The 19,037-nt window shown below is 68.8% G+C and overlaps 2 protein-coding genes across 9 annotated transcripts in view; one reads left to right on the top strand and one right to left on the bottom strand.

Annotated features, from left to right (window-relative positions):
* LSP1 (lymphocyte specific protein 1) overlaps positions 1–15,744 on the top strand; it is a 38,547-nt gene extending 22,803 nt beyond the window's left edge. For 5 of the 8 annotated variants that reach the window (XM_006051480.4, XM_025286943.3, XM_025286944.3 and 2 more), the window contains exons 2-11: positions 3,031–3,168; positions 6,342–6,512; positions 8,089–8,284; positions 8,638–8,727; positions 8,934–8,977; positions 9,742–9,823; positions 10,592–10,726; positions 11,002–11,079; positions 11,191–11,293; positions 15,319–15,744. In XM_006051480.4, coding sequence (XP_006051542.2) covers positions 3,031–3,168; positions 6,342–6,512; positions 8,089–8,284; positions 8,638–8,727; positions 8,934–8,977; positions 9,742–9,823; positions 10,592–10,726; positions 11,002–11,079; positions 11,191–11,280 — 1,024 coding nt within the window. In that variant the 3' untranslated portion in view covers positions 11,281–11,293; positions 15,319–15,744. Of the gene's footprint in view, positions 1–808; positions 1,183–2,358; positions 2,393–2,645; positions 2,707–3,030; positions 3,169–6,341; positions 6,513–8,088; positions 8,285–8,637; positions 8,728–8,933; positions 8,978–9,741; positions 9,824–10,091; positions 10,556–10,591; positions 10,727–11,001; positions 11,080–11,190; positions 11,294–15,318 lie in introns of those variants that run through there. The other 3 variants (XM_025286942.3, XM_006051475.4, XM_044943841.2) reach the window with 3 other exon arrangements.
* LOC102400174 (nascent polypeptide-associated complex subunit alpha, muscle-specific form) lies at positions 11,547–18,971 on the bottom strand. Its single transcript, XM_006051481.4, has 2 exons — positions 18,300–18,971; positions 11,547–14,388 (listed from the first exon to the last, which is right to left on the bottom strand). Exons 1-2 carry the CDS (start codon positions 18,750–18,752, stop codon positions 12,784–12,786), a joined length of 2,058 nt encoding a protein of 685 aa, XP_006051543.2. The 5' UTR covers positions 18,753–18,971; the 3' UTR covers positions 11,547–12,783.
* Between the last annotated feature and the right edge of the window lie 66 nt (positions 18,972–19,037).

Here is a 19,037-nt window from a genome sequence, read left to right as displayed (position 1 = left end):
CCCCACGTCAGCCTGGCCCAGCCTGGCCATTGTCCCTTGGCCCCCGGGCCCCAGGCCCCCAGCTAAGCCCCTGGGCCTTCCCAGGACTCTGAGCTGAGCTTTAGGGCCCGGAGATGGGCGGAAGGTGGGGGGCGGACAGGAGCTGCCTGCAGGGGGCAGAGCTGAGACGGGACCGAGGCTTGACTGCCTTCTGGAGCCGCCAGGCAGGCCGGGGAGACCAGAGCAGGCCTGGCACTGCCGGAGCCTTGGTGGAGACCAGGGGGCTTCGGACGAAGGGGAGGAGGGGCACCCAAGGTGGTGGACGTGGCCAGCGGGGGCAGCTGCTGGACTTGGGGACCCCCGCTGAGAACGGGGGCCTGTACACGCTCGTGTGCCTGGAGGGGCGAGGCTGCTTAGTGGAGCGTGACCGGGCTGGGGCGCGGAGCCCCGTTCCGCGGCCCCTGGGGCTGAGCCCTGGGCGCGCCCGGAGCCAGAGCAGACGCAGGAAGGAGATAATTGCGTTTGTGCAGGAACACCAAATCCCTCGCAGCTGCGCGCGGGCTGAGCCAGGGCCACGGGCGGCCGCGCCAGCATCCTGACAGCTCCGCCTGGCGTGCCAAGGGGTCTGGGCCGCCGGCCGGGGGCGCCTTCCCAGGCCAGAGGCCCCCACCCCACCCCAGGAGAGCCGCCCCCCTCTCAGTTCCCAGAACGCGGCCCAGCTGCGGAACAGCGAGGGGGTGAGGTCATGGGAGGGGCCCGGGCCCCATGACTCACATCCTGGGGCGGAGGGAGGGGGGCCGGAGGGAAGGGGCCCACGCCACGGGTCAGGGCCCGGGGCAGCACGGCCTCTCCCCCAGCAGGGGCTGCAGGGAGCCCCCCGAGCCCCCTACCCTGCGTCCCCCGGTCTGTCCCTGCCCGAGGGCTGGGGAGTCACGTGCGGACCGCCGGGAGCAGGGCTGACCTTCGGAGGGGCCTCTTCTCAGGAGCGCAGTTCTCAGAAAACATGCCTTGGCCTCGGGCCAGGGCCGTTGTCAGGACGATGGCGGGAACAGTAAACATGCTCTGGGGCACCCTGGCTGGGCTGGGGGGCCCGGCCTGCCACCTGGCCCTCACCTGGTTCCCGGGCCTGGGTCTTGGCGGCACGTTTACCCCGGCGTGGGGTGCTGGGACCCACATGGGCCCGAGGGTCGGGCTCAGGAGGAGGTGCGTGCACCCACCGTGTGCCTTCCTGCCGTGTGTGCACGTGTGTGTGTGTGGCAGGGAGGCCCGTCGTGCTGGCGGGCCTGGGACCAGGATGGGGCACGGGCGGCGTGGGGCCTGGTGGCCAGGACACACGGCCCGGCTGTGGGTGGGCAGTCTGCGTGGCCTCTGCACTTAGCTGTACCGGCGAAGCATCCCCGAGGCTCGGGGAGGGGGCTGGAGTTACGGCCTGAGAGAGGCCCCACCTGGGTGCATTCACCCCCCACCGGGGCCCACGCGCACACACTCAGCCCCACACGACCACACCATGGGCGCGTGTGTGCAGCAGCGAGGGGCCCGTGGCTGGTCTCGCCCCTCCGAGGAGCCCCCAGCCCCAGCGCCTCCAGGAGGGGTCTGTGGACACCTCTCCACCCCACGGCCGGGGGCCCGGCCCCGCTCGCCTCCCACCCTCGGCCTGGGGGGCTGTGGGTGCTCACGGGAGGGAGGACCCCTGGACCCCGGCCCCCCATCCTCAGGATCACCCAGGCTCTTCCTCCTAACAGGACGCGGCCCCCAGCCCCCGCTGAGGGCCTGGGGCGGGAGGCTGGCTCTGCTGGCCGTGTGATGGGGCCAGGTGTGGGGGATTAGGGGCTCCCCGGAGCTCAGGGGGGAGTCGAAGGCAGTTCTGAGGAGTGGGGGTAGGCGGGCGGGGGGCGCTGAGGTCTGAGTGGGAGGCTGGTTTGCACGGCTGGGGTCCCCTGCGGCTGCCGCGGGGGGGAGTGGGCCTGGAGCTGGGGCTGTGGAGGGGCCTGGCTTTTGTCTAGGAAGCTCCGGGGAGACCTAGGAGAGATTAGATCATGTGTTGGCAGGCCTGCCGAGACCACAGAGCCGGCCCACCCTGGCCAGGGGACGGGGCCCTGAAGGAGCGGGCTGTGGGGTCAGGCGGGGGACACAGCAGGGAAGCGCTGAGACCCCGGCTTGGGAGACCCAGGACCCTCCTCTCGGGCTCCAGGGGAGCCAGGGCCGGCAGGCTGGGTGCCCACTAGGTGCCAGCAACTCGAGAGCTGCTGGGCCAGGGCCGGGGTGGCCAGGCCCCGGGCCCCCGGTCTCAGGCCTCCTTGTGTAGCCTGGGTGAGGGACCCTGGGAACACGGGCTCAGCAGGCCTGCAGGAGGAAGCTCTCCAGGGCCCAGCTCCACGTGGGCCTCAGTTTCTCATGGACAGCGTGGTCTGGAGTGAGGCTGCACCGGGGCCTGGGGTAGAGGGTGGCCCTGGGTGGGCTGAGGGGTTCAGGCCCCAGCTGAGGGCAGCCCCTCCCAGGTCCTTTAATAGGGCCTCCCTGTCCTGATGCCTTTTACTCATGGTTGGGGGGGGCAGGAATGATCGCCCCCTGCTCAAGAGGGTCTCCTGAGGGGCTGGGCTGCCTCTGGCCTGATCCACCCAGGCTACCAGAGCCCGACTGACCGAGGCTATGGCCACTTGACTCAGGGAGAAGGAGGGACACCAGCTCTCCAGCAGCCACAGCCAGCTCTTCGCACCTCGGCTGGAGGTGAGGTGCCGCCAGGCCCTGCCTGGAGCCAGGGCTGCACTGGCCAGTGTCCGGCTGTGATGAGGCCAGGGAGCCATGCTGCTGGCAGGGGCGGAGGGCCTGTCCCTGTCCCTGGGGCTCCCCAGGCCCATCTGACTGTAGACCCGTCATCACCAGAAGGCACGTGGACGTCCAGAGGCCAGCTCCACTGGCCGAAGGCACCTTCCTGACCCTCTCTCGTGGTCTCCGCTTTAGAAATGGGGAAACTGAGGCCTCGAGGGTCCCCAGCGGGCCTGCTGGGGTGGGAGGCGGTGGCCCCCAGGCAACCCCTTCTCGTGCCCCCAGGCTCGCCGCTCGGTGGAGTGTGGAGGATGAGGAGGAGGCCGCCTGTGAGCAGCACCGGCGCGACACGGAGCGGCAGCTTCAGGCTCAAGACGAAGACGAAGGAAGCCCGTCCCCGGAGCAGTCGGAGCAGGAGAAACTGTGAGCCGCCCCCCGCCAGCTCACCCATCCCGCACTGCTGGGCAGAGGGGGCTTCCAGGCATCAGGCCCCCCCCAGGACTGGAGGCCCCAGAGCAGAGGGGACGAGGAGGCAGGGGGAGGGCTGCCCCAGAATCTGGGCACGGTGGGGATGTCCTCGGGGTGAGGGTCACTGCTGTGCCGGGGGCCAGGGAGCGCTGCTGGACGTGGGCCGCTGCCCCCTCCCCACCAGCCTCCCGGGGCCCTGACTCAGCCCCCGTCCCCCGCATGGTCCCCCTGCTTGGACCGATTCTGAGCGCAGCTGTGCGGCCCTGGGCCCCGAGCCCCCTGCCCCACTCCTCGCAGCCAGTGACTCACAGAGGCCACGTCCAACTTGGCGGCCGAGGCCGGCTCGTCCCCTCCCGGGGCCCGGGAGGCCGCTGTGGCTGGGCTGGGCTGTTTTTCCAATAATGTCCCCCCTCCTCCTGGCCCGGTTTCGTTCCCTTTTCTCTGAGTCAGCAGCTGTGGGTGGGGTGGTGCGCTGCAGCGGTCAAGGCCCTTCGAGCCAGGTCCCGTCCTAGCAGGCAGAGACCACCATGGCCGGGGACCCCAGCCTGAAGTGGGGGACAGGGTACGGGGCTCACCCCGCTGCCCAGGGAAGCAGCCTGGTGCCAGACCCTGCTGGCTCAGCTGAGGGAACAGAGGGGGACTCCTCACCCATACTTGGGGACCCTAGGCTGAGGGGGGAGGCCCAGCCCAGCACTCGGGGAGCCCCAGACTGATATGGGAAGCCCGGCCCAGCACTCGGGGAGCCCCAGACTGATGGGGGAGTCCCGGCCCAGCACTCGGGGAGCCCCAGACTGACGGGGGAGGCTCAGCCCAGCACTCGGGGAGCCCCAGACTGATGAAGGAGGCCCGGCCCAGCACTCGGGGAGCCCCAGACTGATGGGGGAGGCTCGGCGCAGCACTCGGGGAGCCCCAGACTGAGTGGGAAGACCCGGCCCAGCACTCAGGGAGCCCCAGACTGATGGGGGAGGCCCGGCCCAGCATCGGGGAGCACCAGCCTGATGTGGGAGGCCCGGCCCAGCACCGGGGAGCACCAGCCTGATGTGGGAGGCCCGGCCCAGCACTCGGGGAGCCCCAGACTGATGGGGGAGGCTCGGCCCAGCACTCAGGGAGCCCCAGACTGATGGGGGAGGCTCAGCCCAGCACTCGGGGAGCCCCAGACTGATGGGGGAGGCTCAGCCCAGCACTCAGGGAGCCCCAGACTGATGGGGGAGGCTCGGCCCAGCACTCGGGGAGCCCCAGACTGAGTGGGGAGACCCGGCCCAGCACTCGGGGAGCCCCAGACTGATGCGGGAGGCCTGGCCCTGCATCGGGGAGCACCAGCCTGATGTGGGAGGCCCGGCCCAGCACTCGGAGAGCCCCAGACTGATGGGGGAGGCCCGGCCCAGCATCGGGGAGCACCAGCCTGATGTGGGAGGCCTGGCCCAACACTCAGGGAGCCCCAGACTGATGCGGGAGGCCCGGCCCAGCACTCGGGGAGCCCCAGACTGATGGGGGAGGCTCAGCCCAGCCCTCGGGGAGCACCAGACTGATGGAGGAGGCGCGGCCCAGCACTCGGGGAGCCCCAGACTGATGGGGGAGGCTCAGCCCAGCACTCGGGGAGCCCCAGACTGATGGGGGAGGCTCGGCGCAGCACTCCGGGAGCCCCAGACTGAGTGGGAAGACCCGGCCCAGCACTCGGGGAGCCCCAGACTGATGGGGGAGGCCCGGCCCAGCATCGGGGAGCACCAGCCTGATGTGGGAGGCCCGGCCCAGCACTCGGGGAGCCCCAGACTGATGGGGGAGGCTCAGCCCAGCACTCGGGGAGCCCCAGACTGATGGGGGAGGCTCGGCCCAGCACTCAGGGAGCCCCAGATGAGGGAGGAGGCTCGGCCCACCACTCGAGGAGCCCCAGACTGATGGGGGAGGCTCGGCCCAGCACTCGGGGAGCCCCAGACTGATGGGGGAGGCTCGGCCCAGCACTCGCGGAGCCCCAGACTGATGGGGGAGGTTCGGCCCAGCACTCGGGGAGCCCCAGACAGTGGGGAGACCCGGCCCAGCACTCGGGGAGCCCCAGACTAATGCGGGAGGCCCGGCCCAGCACTCGGGGAGCCCCAGACTGATGGGGGAGGCTCAGCCCAGCACTCGGGGAGCCACAGACTGAGTGGGGAGGCCCGGCCCAGCACTCGGGGAGCCCCAGACTGATGCGGGAGGCCCGGCCCAGCACTCGGGGAGCCCCAGACTGATGGGGGAGGCTCGGCCCAGCACTCGGGGAGCCCCAGACTGATGGGGGAGGCTCAGCCCAGCACTCGGGGAGCCACAGACTGAGTGGGGAGGCCCGGCCCAGCCCTCGGGGAGCCCCAGACTGATGGAGGAGGCTCGGCCCAGCACTCGGGGAGCCCCAGACTGATGGGGGAGGCTCAGCCCAGCACTCGGGGAGCCCCAGACAGTGGGGAGACCCGGCCCAGCACTCGGGGAGCCCCAGACTGATGGGGGAGGCTCGGCCCAGCACTCGGGGAGCCCCAGACTGATGGGGGAGGCTCGGCCCAGCACTCGGGGAGCCCCAGACTGAGGGAGGAGGCTCGGCCCAGCACTCGGGGAGCCACAGACTGAGTGGGGAGGCCCGGCCCAGCCCTCGGGGAGCCCCAGACTGATGGGGGAGGCCCGGCCCAGCACTCGGGGAGCCACAGACTGAGTGCGGAGGCCCGGCCCCGCACTCGGGGAGCCCCAGACTGATGCGGGAGGCCCAGCCCAGCACTCGGGGAGCCCCAGACTGATGGGGGAGGCCCGGCCCAGCACTCGGGGAGCCCCAGACTGATTGGGGAGGCTCAGCCCAGCACTCGGGGAGCCACAGACTGATGGGGGAGGCTCGGCCCAGCACTCGGGGAGCCCCAGACTGACGGGGGAGGCTCAGCCCAGCACTCGGGGAGCCCCAGACTGATGGGGGAGGCTCGGCCCAGCACTCGGGGAGCCCCAGACTGATGGGGGAGGCCCGGCCCAGCACTCGGGGAGCCCCAGACTGATGGGGGAGGCTCAGCCCAGCAGTGGAGTGCTGCGCCTATGTAGACGGGGTCTCCCACGCTTGGCGCCCAGGGTCTGAGAGCCCCCAGCCCACTTCCAGCCGGGCCCTGAGACCCTGCTTGGTCTTCCAGTCTCAGCCCGCAGCCCTCGGAGGCTCCTGAACTGGACGAAGATGAGGGCTTTGGCGACTGGTCCCAGAAGCCAGATCAGCAGCGGCAGCAGCACTGGGGGGCTGGAGAGACCCCGGATGCTGGGGACCCCTCTCAGGGCGAGAGTCTGGAGGGGATGCAGGAGAACGACAGGCAAGTAGGGGTCACAGCCTGGGGGCGGCAGGCTCCCTCCAGCCCCCTAACCTGCGTCTGGCCTGTGCCCTCTGCGCCCCTCCCTAGCAGCCCCCCAAAACGCCCCTGCGGCTGTGGGGGCAGGAGGAGGAAGAGAGCGAGACGGGGGCGGCGGGTGGGGCTCGCTCTGGGCTCCCAGGGCCCCGGCCCGTCCAGACCAGCTGCGGCCCGATCAGCACGTGTGCAGCCCGCTGACGTCAGGGAGGCCCCGCGCCCCCGGGCCCCTTCCTCCCTGGGGGCGGCGCGCTCTGTTCCCACGGAGGGGAGCAGGTATTTCCAGATGTTCGAGGCGGCCTGGGGGACAAGCTTTCCAGATGCGCAGACGCTGAACCGGGGCCGGCGGGGGGAGGGGGCCTCGCCCCCACCCGCCTCGGGGGGCTCTGAGCCGGGCTCCAGGCCCTTGGCCGTGGCCAGGGCCCAGATGGGCTTGGAAGCTCCATGCTTGGGGCCCTGGCCCCCTCCCCGGGCCATCTCCGGTCCCCCCCACCCCGAGGTCCCTAAGAGCCCGAGCTCTCACTAAGACCACTCCCACCATCACTCAGTCACCCCTGGTCCTCCTGCAAGCGGCCCCCACACCCAGAGCTGGCTGCCTGGCGGGGCCCTGGTCCTGCTGTGGCCCTCTGGCCAGGACCACCCTCCAGGCCTCGGTTCCCCTCGTCTCTGCGGGTTGAGGGGCACCCTGCATTTCTGAGATGGGGTCGGGGGCAGCAGGGAGGCCCATCTCCACTGGTCTTGGAGTGGTCGCCAGCTCCCTTTGTCCCTGGCTGCCCGGCCACCAGCAGGGGGCACTATGGCTCTTCTGTGGGCCCTCCTGGGCGCCAGGCCTCCCTGCCCCCCGCACCTGCCTGGCCGCCCGCACCCGGGGCTGAATGGGCCTCTGTGAGCCGGCTGCTGGCTCCGACCCCGGCGCACCTTGGGTGGTGGGTCTGGGTCTTGGCTGGCACGAACACCAAGGGGCCTGAAATCATGGAAAATGCGAGAATTTCCCATCTTCTTCTCCAGGTTCAGTCCCGCTTAAATGCAGACCCGCATGGGCTGCCAGCGGCTGGCCTCCCCTGCCCCCAGCCAGCCGTGTCCGGCCCGCTCCTCTGGGCTGTGGTCCCAGCTGTGACCCCAGTTCTTGCCTTGTCTACCACTGCACCAGCCCCCAAACCCCCCTCAGACCCCTCCTCAGGACCACTGGACGCCCAGGCCTGTCGCCCCCACACAGAGCAGGCAGGAGCAGGGACCCTGCCTAGGCCGACCAGGCGGACGCTGACAAGCAGGACGTGGGCCCGGCCTGGGGCCTGGGAGTAGCCTCAGTGAGCCGGTGGCCCTCTGTCCATGGGGCAGTGGTCACTGGTCACCACGGGGCAGGCGCTGAGGTCCTTGGCCTCACTTCCCCAAAGACGCCAGGGTCTTGGGATTCCTTGGCACTCGGCTGGTCTGGGGGTCCCAACTTACAGACGGGGAAACCAAGGCTCGGACCTGGGGAGGCCCTCAAAACAAACCATCGGATGGCATTTGACTGATCGGATTGCCTCCCCCACGACCACAGGCCCCGCCAGCGCACCTCTGGGAGCCAGGGTGGTGACAAGCTGAGTCCAGCTGAGGTCTGTCTGGAGGAGCTGCATCTGAGCCCTGACTCAGAGCCCCGGGAGGGGCTGGCACCAGAGGCTTCAGAGCCCAGCGGGCCCCAGGAGCCCATGCAGGGCAGCCCAGGGCTGGCAGAGACCAAGGAGGCAGAGGCGCAGGTGCGGGGGCTCCCACAGGTCTGGGTGGCACTCTGGCCCCGGGCTGATTCTTTCTCTGCCGTCCGCATGCCCTGTGGGCCTCACAGGACCGGCCCAGAGGGAGCCATCACCCCCACCTGCAGACGGCAGCCCCTGCAGCCCTAGAGGGCGGTGGGGCTGGGGCCGTGGGACGCAACAGCACACTCCTGGACTCACCAGCTCCTGCGGCAGAGAATTCAGAACCAGAGCATGTCAGGGCGGGAGGGGACCCAAGGAGGCCCAGGGAGGGGCAGTGTCTGCCGGGGCCCTGTGGGGGCAGGAGGGGGGGCGAGGGGGTGGTGGTCCAGCCCTAACCCCAGACGTTCTGCTCCCAGCACCAGAGCTGCCGGCAGCCCAGGACACCCAGCCCCCTGGTCTTGGAGGGGACCGAAGTGGGCTCGCCTCCCCTGAGCCCCAGTACCAAAGTAGGTTAAGCACCAATGCCTTGCCTTCTGTCCTGCACAGGCTGCTGACTGCCTGCCGTGCGGTGTTTGGCAGGGCCTGTGATGGGCATAAGCTGGGCCATGGGACTGGGTGGGGGGGGCGCGGCACGCAGAGGGAGCAGCTGCGGGGCGGGGGCTCTGGGCCCCGCTCCGGCTTCAGAGGCTCCATCTCTGCCTGCCTTCCACAGCTCAGTGACAGGACCGAGTCCCTGAACCGCTCCATTAAGAAGAGGTATGTCTGGCTGCTTCCTAAGAAGGACTCAGGGTTCTTCAAGGGGAGGCAGGACCTAGGGTTCTCCAGGGGAGCAGGACCCAGGGTTCTCCAGGGGAAGAAGGACCCAGGGTTCTCCAGGGGAAGCCAGGCCCCAGGGTTCTCCAGGGGAGCAGGCCCCAGGGTTCTCCAAGGGGAGGCAGGACCCAGGGTTCTCCAGGGGAAACAGGACCCAGGGTTCTCCAGGGGAAGCCAGGCCCCAGGGTTCTCCAGGGGAGCAGGACCCAGGGTTCTCCAAGGGGAGGCAGGACCTAGGGTTCTCCAGGGGAGCAGGACCCAGGGTTCTCCAAGGGGAGGCAGGGCCTAGGGTCTCCAGGGGAGCAGGACCCAGGGTTCTCCACGGGAAACAGGACCCAGCGTTCTCCAAGGGAAGGCAGGACCCAGGGTTCTCCAGGGGGAGCAGCACCCAGGGTTCTCCAGGGGAAGCAGGCCCCAGGGTTCTCCAGGGGAAGCAGGCCCCAGAGTTCTCCAGGCGAAGAAGGACCCAGTGTTCTCCAGGGGAAGAAGGACCCAGTGTTCTCCAAGGGAAGGCAGGCTCCAGGGTTCTCCACGGGATCAGGACCCAGGGTTCTCCACGGGAAGCAGGACCCAGGGTTCTCCAGGGGAAGGCTGAAGAGGGGGTCCATGAGGTGGAGATCTGGGACCCGAGAGAGTTGTGGCAGCTGCTCAGGGTGAGGCCCAGAAGCTGAGTGAGGGCTCCTGGGCAAGACCCTTCTCTCCTCCAGTAACAGCGTGAGGAAGTCCCAGCCGGCCCTGCCCATCTCCAAGATTGATGAGCGGCTGGAGCAGTACACCCAGGCCGTCGAGGTGGGTACAGGCGCCCTCACTTTCTGCTGAGCCCTTGCTCCATCCAGCCAGTGTCCCTCCACTGATCCTACAGCCCCCAGCCAAATAACACCCTTTTATTCAACTAACCGTCTTTCATCCGACCAACACTACTCCACCCTTCCACATTCTTCCATCTAGCCCTTTATCCATCCAACCAAGGTTCCTCCATTGATCCTACCCCCACCCCCACCACCCCCATCCAACTAACACGTTGTTTATTCAACTCTCTCTTCCATCCAATCTACAGCACTCCTTGCAATCAACACCCCTTTATCCAACTGATGACTCTCCAGCCAACCAACACCACTCTGTCCAGCCAACGTCCTTCCATCCAACCAACACTTTTCCATTCAAGCAATGGCCTTCCATCCAAGCAACGCTTCTTCGTTTAGCCAATGTTCCTCTATCCAACCAGCACCTCTCCATGCAACCAATGTCCCTCCTCTAATTCCACACCCCTCTATCCAACTAACACCCTTCCATACAATCTGCTCCCCTCCACCCAACCAATCCCCCTCCATTCAGCCACTGTCTTTCCACCCAATTTCTTTGTTCAATGGATGTTCTTCTATGCAACCAACACCACTCACCCTGACCCACACACCTCCATACAACCAGTATACCCTTTCACCCAACTAACTCCCATCCACCCAACCATCACTCCATCCACCAAGGCCCTTCTGTTCAAGCCCTGCTCCTCCAACCTCATGCCCGAGCAGAGCGAGGATGGCCCTGTCTCCTCTGCAGATCGCAGGCAGGACCCCCAAGCTCACCCGCCAGCCCTCCATCGAGCTGCCCAGCATGGCTGTGGCGAGCACCAAGAGCCGCTGGGAGACGGGAGAGGTGCAGGCTCAGTCGGCCGCCAAGTCCGCCCCCTGCAAGGTAGGCGTCCATCCTGGGGCGGAGCCGGCCCCCTCGGCACAGCAAGGCGGGGCCGTCCGGGCTGAAGAGCGGGCTGCAGGGCCCGTGGTGGCCGGGCTGGTCCCTGGGGAGGGCTGGGGGCGCGGCTTCCGGGCCTCCTCCATAGGCGCTCCTCGCAAGGGGGCACGTGGGCCGGCCCTGCGGCCCTGGACCTGCGAGGCCGGCGGGTGACAAGCCCGGGGCTCCCAGCTCCCCCAGCGGGGGCCCCCAGCGACGCGGCTTCCTTCTGCCCCCAGGATATTGTGGCCGGAGACATGAGCAAGCGGGATCTCTGGGAGCAGAAAGGAGGCCCCAAAACTTCGTCCACGGTCAAGGTGCGTCTGGGCAAGGCGGCAGACGCAGGGGGCGGGTCCAGTGGGTGGGCGGGGAGAGCCGCTGTCTCCCTCCGCGGCTCTCACCTTGGCCCCGGGCCTCCTTCCCGGCAGAGCACCCCGTCTGGGAAGAGGTACAAGTTCGTGGCCGCCGGACACGGGAAGTACGAGAAGGTGCTTGTGGACGAGGGCTCGGCGCCCTAGGCCCCTCTGTCTGGTGAGTCCGCAGCAGCGGGCCGCGTGTGATGTGTTCTGCCTGAAATTTGCCGCCCTGGGCGCCTGGTGGCAGAAGCCAGGAGGAGGCTCCTGAGGGCGGAGCGCCTGGCTCAGGGCCGGGCGGAGCCTGCCCCTCTGGCCCCCCTGCCCACCCCCGTCCTGGGGTCCTGCCCCGCTCCCCCTGGCAAAGCTCTGACTCCCTTCTGGGAGGAGCCATGATGCCCTGTCTGCACTGCTTGGGCAGGCGAGGCCTTCCGGGGCACTGCAGGGTGAGCGTGGCCGGAAGGGGAGTCCTGGAGGCTCGGTCCCCGCCCATCAGTGGGCTCAGGGTCTCGGAGGTGCCAGAACCTTGGGCGCTCCCTGTTATCTCAGTGGCAGCTGCTCCTGTGGCCACCGCCCGCCCCATCGCCTGGTGGAGGCAGAAAGACGACTGCAGTGTGGTCATGCACACTTTTATTAGTTGCCTGGGTCCTAGGATCCATGTGCAGCTCCCGTCAAGTCCCCCTGCCGACCACCTCCTTCCCTGTGGAGTCCTGCCCACAGCACTTCCGTGTTTCTCCCCCACTGCTGGTCAGAGCCCCAGTGGTCCTGAGTCAGACCCCCTCTGAGGGCACAGTGGGGGCCCCACGGCTGTATGAGGCCCTGGGCCCCCTTCCCCACCTGTCCAGGCCATGGCTGGTCCTCGCTGCTGGGCCAGGCTGCTCTCCCCCAGTCTCCTCATCCAGCCTCGAGGCTGAGACCCACCTCCTGTCTCATCAGCAAGTCCCCCCCTGAACTCGGCCCTCAGTCTGGGGGAGCAGAAGCCACAGCACAGGGCGGCAGTTAGGGGCCGGCTCCCCCCGGGCCTCGGCCTGCTCCCAGCACTGGCCAGGGCCCTGTCCTCGGGCGGCACAGCTGCCAGGGCAGCCCACGGAGGCAACCCCGCCCGAGCCCGAGCCCCCAGCCACTACCCACCCCCACGGAGATGCAAGTCTCCCCCACACTCTAGGCAGAAGGGAGCGGCCCCAGAGTCTTTGTCCCGGCACGTTTCAGGACTCAACACCCGGAGCTCCCGGGGTTAAACCCGGCCCAGCTCCCTGGAGCCCGGCAGACCCTCCTGAGCAGCCACGGCCCCTCCAGGCTCTGCTGGTGACCGCCCCCTGCAGCCCCTGCCCCAAGCCCTGTGCAGACGCCCAGGCTGGCCCTGCCCTGCGAGGTTACTCAGACAACCCTGACCTCGAGGCGGCCTCCTGAACTGTCTGCCTCCCCAGAAGTTCTCCCCAAAAGCCCCCACACTCGACCGCAAAGCAGATCTCTCTCTTCCCCTCTGCACCATCCAAACCCGCCTCCTGCTTAATCCCCTTCTCCCGCTGTGGTCCTTCCTGCTCCCGTCCGCCCCACCGCCCCTCCAGACCCCCAGGCCTCCAGGTTCTCCTCTTGAACGGCTTCAGTCTCCCAGCTGGACACTCAGCCCCTCTTGTCCACCCCACAGCCCTGGGGTCACCCAGCCGTTCAGTGGAGCCTCCAGCCAGCCGCTGTCCGGTTGAAGTTCTTGGGCTGGGGGTTCAGGACCAGGACTGGGGAGGTCACGGGATGGGGTCGGGCAGCCACCTCCTGCAGCTTCCGGGCGTTGAAGCGAGGCCGGTAAAGGAAGGGCAGGCGCCTGAGGCCGGCCAGGGTGCACACCCCAGCTCCAGGCCCCGCCTGGCCACTGCGGGACTCGGCCACGGACACGCGGTAGAGCACTGCGTCCCACATCTTGGAGGCCCGGGAGGCAGGGGGCCGGGGCTCCAGGCTGGCAAGGGTGGTCTTGCCCTGGTCCACCTGCCCCGGGCTGGGCTCCGGCCCTGGGAACTTGGGCTCCTCCGGCTCCTCCAGCATCTGCTTCTTGAGGCGCATCCAGCCGCTGAGCTGGGGCCTGGCTGCGGCTCTTGGGGCCGGGCAGGGGTGGGGGCCTGCCAGCGGGGCGGGGGGCGAGGCCCCACGGGAGCTGGAGACTCTCTCAGCCTCAGTGGCAGGGCCAGCTGTGGGGGGCTCCTCCAGGCGCCCAGCTTCGGGGGTCCCAGAGCCTGGCCTGAAAGGCGAGGGTGCCGGCGAGCAGTAGGTGGGGGTGATGGGCACCACCACCTGGGTGCCAGCCTCCCTGGGCACCGAGGCCTGCAGGCCGGAGGGAGGCCTGGGCACTGGGGACGCTGCAGGCCAGGGACTGGCCACCTGCATCCCAGTGGGCAATGGGCGGATGTGGGCCACGGGGATCAGGGGCTGAGCCCCGGGAGGGCAGGGGGCCGTGTGCTGATCCTGGGGGGCTGCCGGGGGTGGCTCGGGGGTCCCGCCCTGCGGGGATGGTGCCAGCCGGACATGCACTTGGCTGACGTGGCTGCCCCTCACTGCAGGGGCCACTACCTGGGTGAAGCCGCTGGGGCACTGCGTGGGTTCCGGGGCTGGGGCTGTGAGCTGGGGGCCCATGGCCCTGAAGTGGGAAGCCAGGCTCCTGCGCTGAGCAAGGCTGAAGGAGAACGTGGACCTCTGCGTGGGGGAGGCCACGTGGTGGATGACAGGGGTCGGGGGGCAGCGGGGTGTGGCGGCCACAGCCATTGGGGCCTTGGCAGGGTGTGGGGCCTCAGCCAGATGTGGGGCATCAGTGGGGCACGGGGTGTCAGAGGGACACATGGCCTCTGCTGGACGCGGGACCTCCACGGGATGCGGGGCCTCCAGGGGACGCAGGGCTTCGGCCAGATGCGGGGCCTCTGTGGGATGCAGGGCGTTGGCTGGGCGTGGGGCCTCCCTGGGATGCAGGGCCTCGGTGGGGCGTGGGGCCTCGGTGGGGCACGGGAGCTCAGCTGGACGCGGGGCCTCCATGGGACGTGGGCTCGGGGCCTCCTGGTCACGGCTGGCCTCGCTCACGGGGGACAGGGAGGTGCGGAAAGCCCCGGGCGGAGCAGGGGGCCCGGCCCCGCCCATCCTCTTCCGGGCCGCCTTCCTCAGGAGCTTCTGCAGGCGCAGGTTGTCCTTTCCCGGCTTGGGCAGCAGAGGTGGTGGTGGTCCGGGGGGCCCCGGGCGGCATGGCCCAGCCGTCCCAGGGGCCACGGAGGCGGCTGAGATGAGCATCACTGCTCCCTGGGGTGGGAAGGAGGTGGCGGTGATCCCAGCCCTCTGCCCGCAGGTCCTGCCCCTGAGGGGGGCACATGGCCCCCTCGTCTGCAGGGGGCCCCCAGGTGCACTCTAGGCAGGCACGTTTGCAGCATCCATCAAGGGGGCGGCCCCGACATCACCCCCAGACTAGAAGTGAGCCCATCGCGGCCCAAGGTGCCTGGTGGGCACGCAGTGGGGCCGGGCCGGGAGACCCACGGGCGGGCGCTAAGCTGGGGCACGTGCTGGGCCGGCCGCCCGCAGAGGCAGGAGGGGCGGCCGCCCACAACCGTGAGAGCCGCCTCGCCGTCGCCGGGCTGACCACAGGCGCGTCCGCTGCAAGCCGCGGCGAGGTGGCGGCCAGCGGCCGGGGAGGCAGGGGCAGCGTCCCGAGCGGTCGGCTGGGCGGAGGCGGGAGCTGCTCCCGCCGAGCTCCGGCTAAATGGGATGTTCCCGCAGGCCTCCCGGCGGGCTGGTGCCGGCCAAGCCACCCGCCCCGCTTTGTGGGCGCCACGTGCTCACAGGGACGTTGACGGATGGCGCCCGGGCAGAGCGGGGGCCACTGGCTGGGAAGGGGGAGGCCAGGGCTGCGGCCGCGGAGCCTCTCCGTCAGGCAGGAGCTGGGGGGCCCGGGAAGGGGTCTGCTCCTGGCTGCCGCCTGCAGCTGGAGGACTGGGACCTCCTAGGGAAGAGCGGGGTGCCCAGGCCGAGTCCTTCCACCCTGCGCCCTGAGCAGGGTCCAGGCGGCAGCGTCGGGAGCCAGCCTCCAAGTTGGAGGGGGACCAGGGAGGCTGCTCCTGGCGGCCGGAGGGGTTGGAAGGGCGGCCCCCAGAGAGAGGCTGCAGGCTGCAGTGGGCAGGGTGGTGGGCCCTCCTGGGACTGCGCCTGACGCCCCCCACCTCCCCGTGTGTGTTTCAGCTTTCCCAGGAGCAGGGCACAGGCCAGCAGCAGGTCCTGCTTTCCCGTCCGCATGCCCAGGGGAGAACCCGGCCAGATCCACCCCCCGCCCCCCGAACCCAACCTTGCCGAAGAAGCTGCTTCTCACGCCTGCCCTCGCCCCGCAACCCTGGCAGCTCTTGCTGCGGGGCCCTCCGACCGTGCCCTCCAACATGGCACTCACTGCCCCCCACAGTTCCGGGAGGAGAGGAACTCTGGCTGTTGGTTGGTGAAGGGACGCCCTCCGGAGAAGCCGCAAGCTCCCAGGGAAGGTGCTGTCAGTGCTGGGAGCGGCCACGTGCCGGGGTCTCCAGGTCAAGAGCCACAACCCCTGCCCCGCCTGCACTGCCCCCCGCCCCCCGCTGGCAGCCCCTCCAGCCTGTCCAGTAAAGCTTCCATGTATCTCCACGTGCTGGCTCTCTGGGCTCACTGACGGGCGGGGAGGGAGCACGGCTGTCTGGAAGGGCCATCCGCCTTGCCCAGTGGTGGGGTCCAAGCCTCTTGTCTTCCTTCAGACTTGGACCCTGTCCTGTACAGTAGCCTTCTGCACGTGGGGCTCTGGGGTCTGAGGGGTGTGGTGGCCAAAGTCAGGGTGCAGCTGACAGTGGGCTCAGTCCTCCTCCGGCACATCTGTGGCGTGTGCCCCCAGAGTCTGCAGCCCCCGAGACCGTGCACATGCCACTGCGCCCCTAGGCTGTGCCTCCTCTGAGGACGAGACGTTCCTTAGGGTTATCCCCATCCCGGTACCCAGGAGATTTGGTGGATAGGTGGATGATGGATGATGGATGATGGACGGATGGAGGGTTAAGACGCATGGACAGATGGAGGGATGGATGGATAGGTGGAGGGAGGGATGGAGGGAGGGATGGATGGAAGGAGGGTTAAGGTTGACGGACGGATGGATGGGGAGGGAAGGAGAGGTAGGTGAGTGGATGAATGGGTGGATGGAGGGTCAAGGTTGATGGACAGATGGAGGGATTGATGGATGGATGGATGGATGGATGCATGGGGAGGGAAGGAGAGGTAGGTGAGCGGATGAATGGATGGATGGAGGGACAAGGTTGATGGACAGATCAAGGGATTGATGGACAGATGGATGGATGGATGGATGGGGAGGGAAGGAGAGGTAGGTGAGTGGATGAATGGATGGTTAGAGAGTCAAGGTTGATGGACAGATGGAGGGATTGATGGATGGATGGATGGATGGATGCATGGGGAGGGAGGGAGAGGTCGGTGGGTGGATGAATGGATGGATGGAGGGTCAAGGTTGATGGACAGATGGAGGGATTGATGGATGAAGGGATGGATGGATGCATGCATGCATGCATGGGGAGGGAGGGAGAGGTCAGTGGGTGGATGAATGGATGGATGGAGGATCAAGGTTGACGGACAGATAGATAGGAGGAGGGGATGGGTAGGCGGATGGACTGGTATGGAAACAAGAGAGGTGAGGCCTCCTTGGGTGATGGATGGCTGGATAAAGAGCAGGTGGAGGGTGGGCCTACAGAAGGGATGAGAGGTAGATGGCAAAAACGCCGCTGTGCAAAGAGTAGACGGCAGAAGAGACAAGGCGGTCAGACCGTGCCTGCTTCAGGGGCACTGGCGGGGAGGACGGGCGGGCGGGTAGACGGACGCGCGGGCGATGGGAGGCGGGAGTGAAGGAGGGAGGGGAGCAGAAGGCGACTGTGACGTGAGCGGGCACCAAGTGCGTGGACAGGCGGGGGTGGGGTGCAGGCTGGGCTGTCCTCCCAGGCCCGTGTCCCCCCCCCGGCCTGCACGCGGGCCCCCCGCGCGGCCCTGCTGCCCTCCGTGTCACGGGAGCCCCTTTGAAGAGCAGGCCCCCTGGCCCTCTGGCGTCCCAGGCCTGGGTCTGCTCAGAGGTCTCCTGAAGGGGAGCACAGATACGGGCGGGCCGGGAGGGCTAGAACCTGGGCACGTCACACGGCCTGTCGCCCGCGGCCCCTCCGAGAGGGCGTCCAGGGCTGTGCCCGCCAGCCAGGGGGGGGCATCTCCCAGGGAAGGAGGGCTTCTCGTCCACCCGGCTGGATGGGACGTTACGAGGGCCACAGGCAGAGGCGGCCCCCTGGCCACTGGTCAGCGAGTGGGGCCCCGAGGACCAAGGGGTGGGCAGGGCGGGGCAGGAGAAGCAGCCGGCCACTCAGCCCGCACTCAGCGCAGCCCCTCTCGGGGTCCTGGCCTCGGGGACAGGAATCCAGGACTTGTCTCCTCTGCTATGGCAGCGTTGTCAGGGCCTGCCCACCGCAGAGGTCAAGAGGCTCGGAGGGGCCACTGCCCGGTGTCCGGCCTCTGCACTTCATCTTGACTGCCTCAGTGGCCCCCCCAGGCAGCCCCCTGCTCCCCAGCTCTGAGCACGGAGCACCAGCCCACACAGCGCAAACCAGCGACCCACTACAGAACCCGCAGAAGCACTCGGGGTATGTGGGGGTGGCCGCCCAGGCTGGGAAGGGCTCACCCCGAAGTGCTGTGTCAGCGGCTTCTATCTGGGGCCTGGCAGGGCCTGAGCCCATGGGCTGGGCCGACTGGGAGCTCAGACTGGCACTGGAGTGGGCACCCAGGTCAGCTCAGGGCTACCAGGCGAGGTTCAAGGTCTCTGGGCCCCACCATCGCCAACCATGCACATGGAGGGCCCCTGCCCTCCCCCACCCCACTGGGGGCCAACCCTGCAGGAACCTGAGGGGGAACAGGCCCCCCACAGCCTCCTCCCTGCTCCGTGGCTCAGCTCAGCTTTGCTTGCTTGAGAAGCCCACCCCAGCCCACCCTACTCTGTCCCTGGGCCGAGGCCCTGCCCCGTCAACCCTCAAACTCTTCCTGGGGTTCAGTCAATGCCTTGCTGCAGCCCCGGGCTGGGCCGCCCAGTCCGTGCCTCCAGCCCAGGTCCCCAGGCCCAGGGGGGGCCCAGCCCTGCCCCCTCCTCCCGGCCTGGCACATGGGGTGTGGGTTACCTGTTGCAGGCCCTGGGCAGCCGGCAGCCGTACAGCAGCACCCGCTCGACGCCGTCCTGCAGTACCCCCGGCCTGGCGCCCCAAGAGGGAGGTCGCCGATACCCAAAATAAAACCTGCCGCGTCCCTCTGACCTCAGCGCCCGCTCTCTGGCGCTGCCTGCTCACGGGCGCGCTCCTGCCAAGGCCAAGGCCGCTGAGCGGGCAGCCACCCTCCTCTGCTGGCCGAGCAGGGTCACTGCAGGGCCGAGGAGTGCCCACCTGCGGGTAAAGACGCCCCAGGCCTGGGCGAGGTGTGGCCAGCCGCTCCGGGCACCGGCGGCCGGTGGGGCCGGATGCACACGAGCCCCTACTGTGCTCCCCCCAGCGTCTCCCTGCATCTGTGTCCGGGGAGACGGGGTCACCGTCAGCAGAGCACGGGGTGCCCGCCTGAGAAGGGCCATCAGCCCCCACCATGGGGAGCAGACGGGGTGGGGGGCCCCCAAGAGCAGCCCAGGGCTCTCATTCAGATGTGTCTTCACGGCCGAGCCTGCTGGACAGAGTTGGTCAGCATCATCCCAGGGTCAGCGCTGTGTGTGGCCTGTCCCAGGATCCAGGCCGGAGGAGGGGTTCCGAGTCCCCGCGGGGGAGGCAGGACAACCCGGCGCCTCTGGCTTCGGGGGCTCCCCACCCCCAGGGGCTCTCGGGGGGCGGACAGGATGGGGGCTCCGTCCACCCCCTGGCTGAGGATGGCGGGCCCAC

Source organism: Bubalus bubalis, chromosome 5, assembly GCF_019923935.1.
Source record: "Bubalus bubalis isolate 160015118507 breed Murrah chromosome 5, NDDB_SH_1, whole genome shotgun sequence".
In the NCBI taxonomy this organism is placed as follows: domain Eukaryota; kingdom Metazoa; phylum Chordata; class Mammalia; order Artiodactyla; family Bovidae; genus Bubalus; species Bubalus bubalis.
Note: the sequence above shows the minus strand (reverse complement) of the source record. Positions and strands in the feature narration are given on the sequence as shown.

Excerpts from the sequence above, each read along its gene's own strand:
- LOC102400174 (XM_006051481.4), bottom strand. The coding sequence starts at position 18,752 with ATGGTGGGGGCTGATGGCCCTTCTCAGGCGGGCACCCCGTGCTCTGCT. Across the intron at positions 14,389-18,299 it reads CTGCCCAGGGCCTGCAACAG|GGAGCAGTGATGCTCATCTC; the intron begins GTAACCCACACC and ends TTCCCACCCCAG.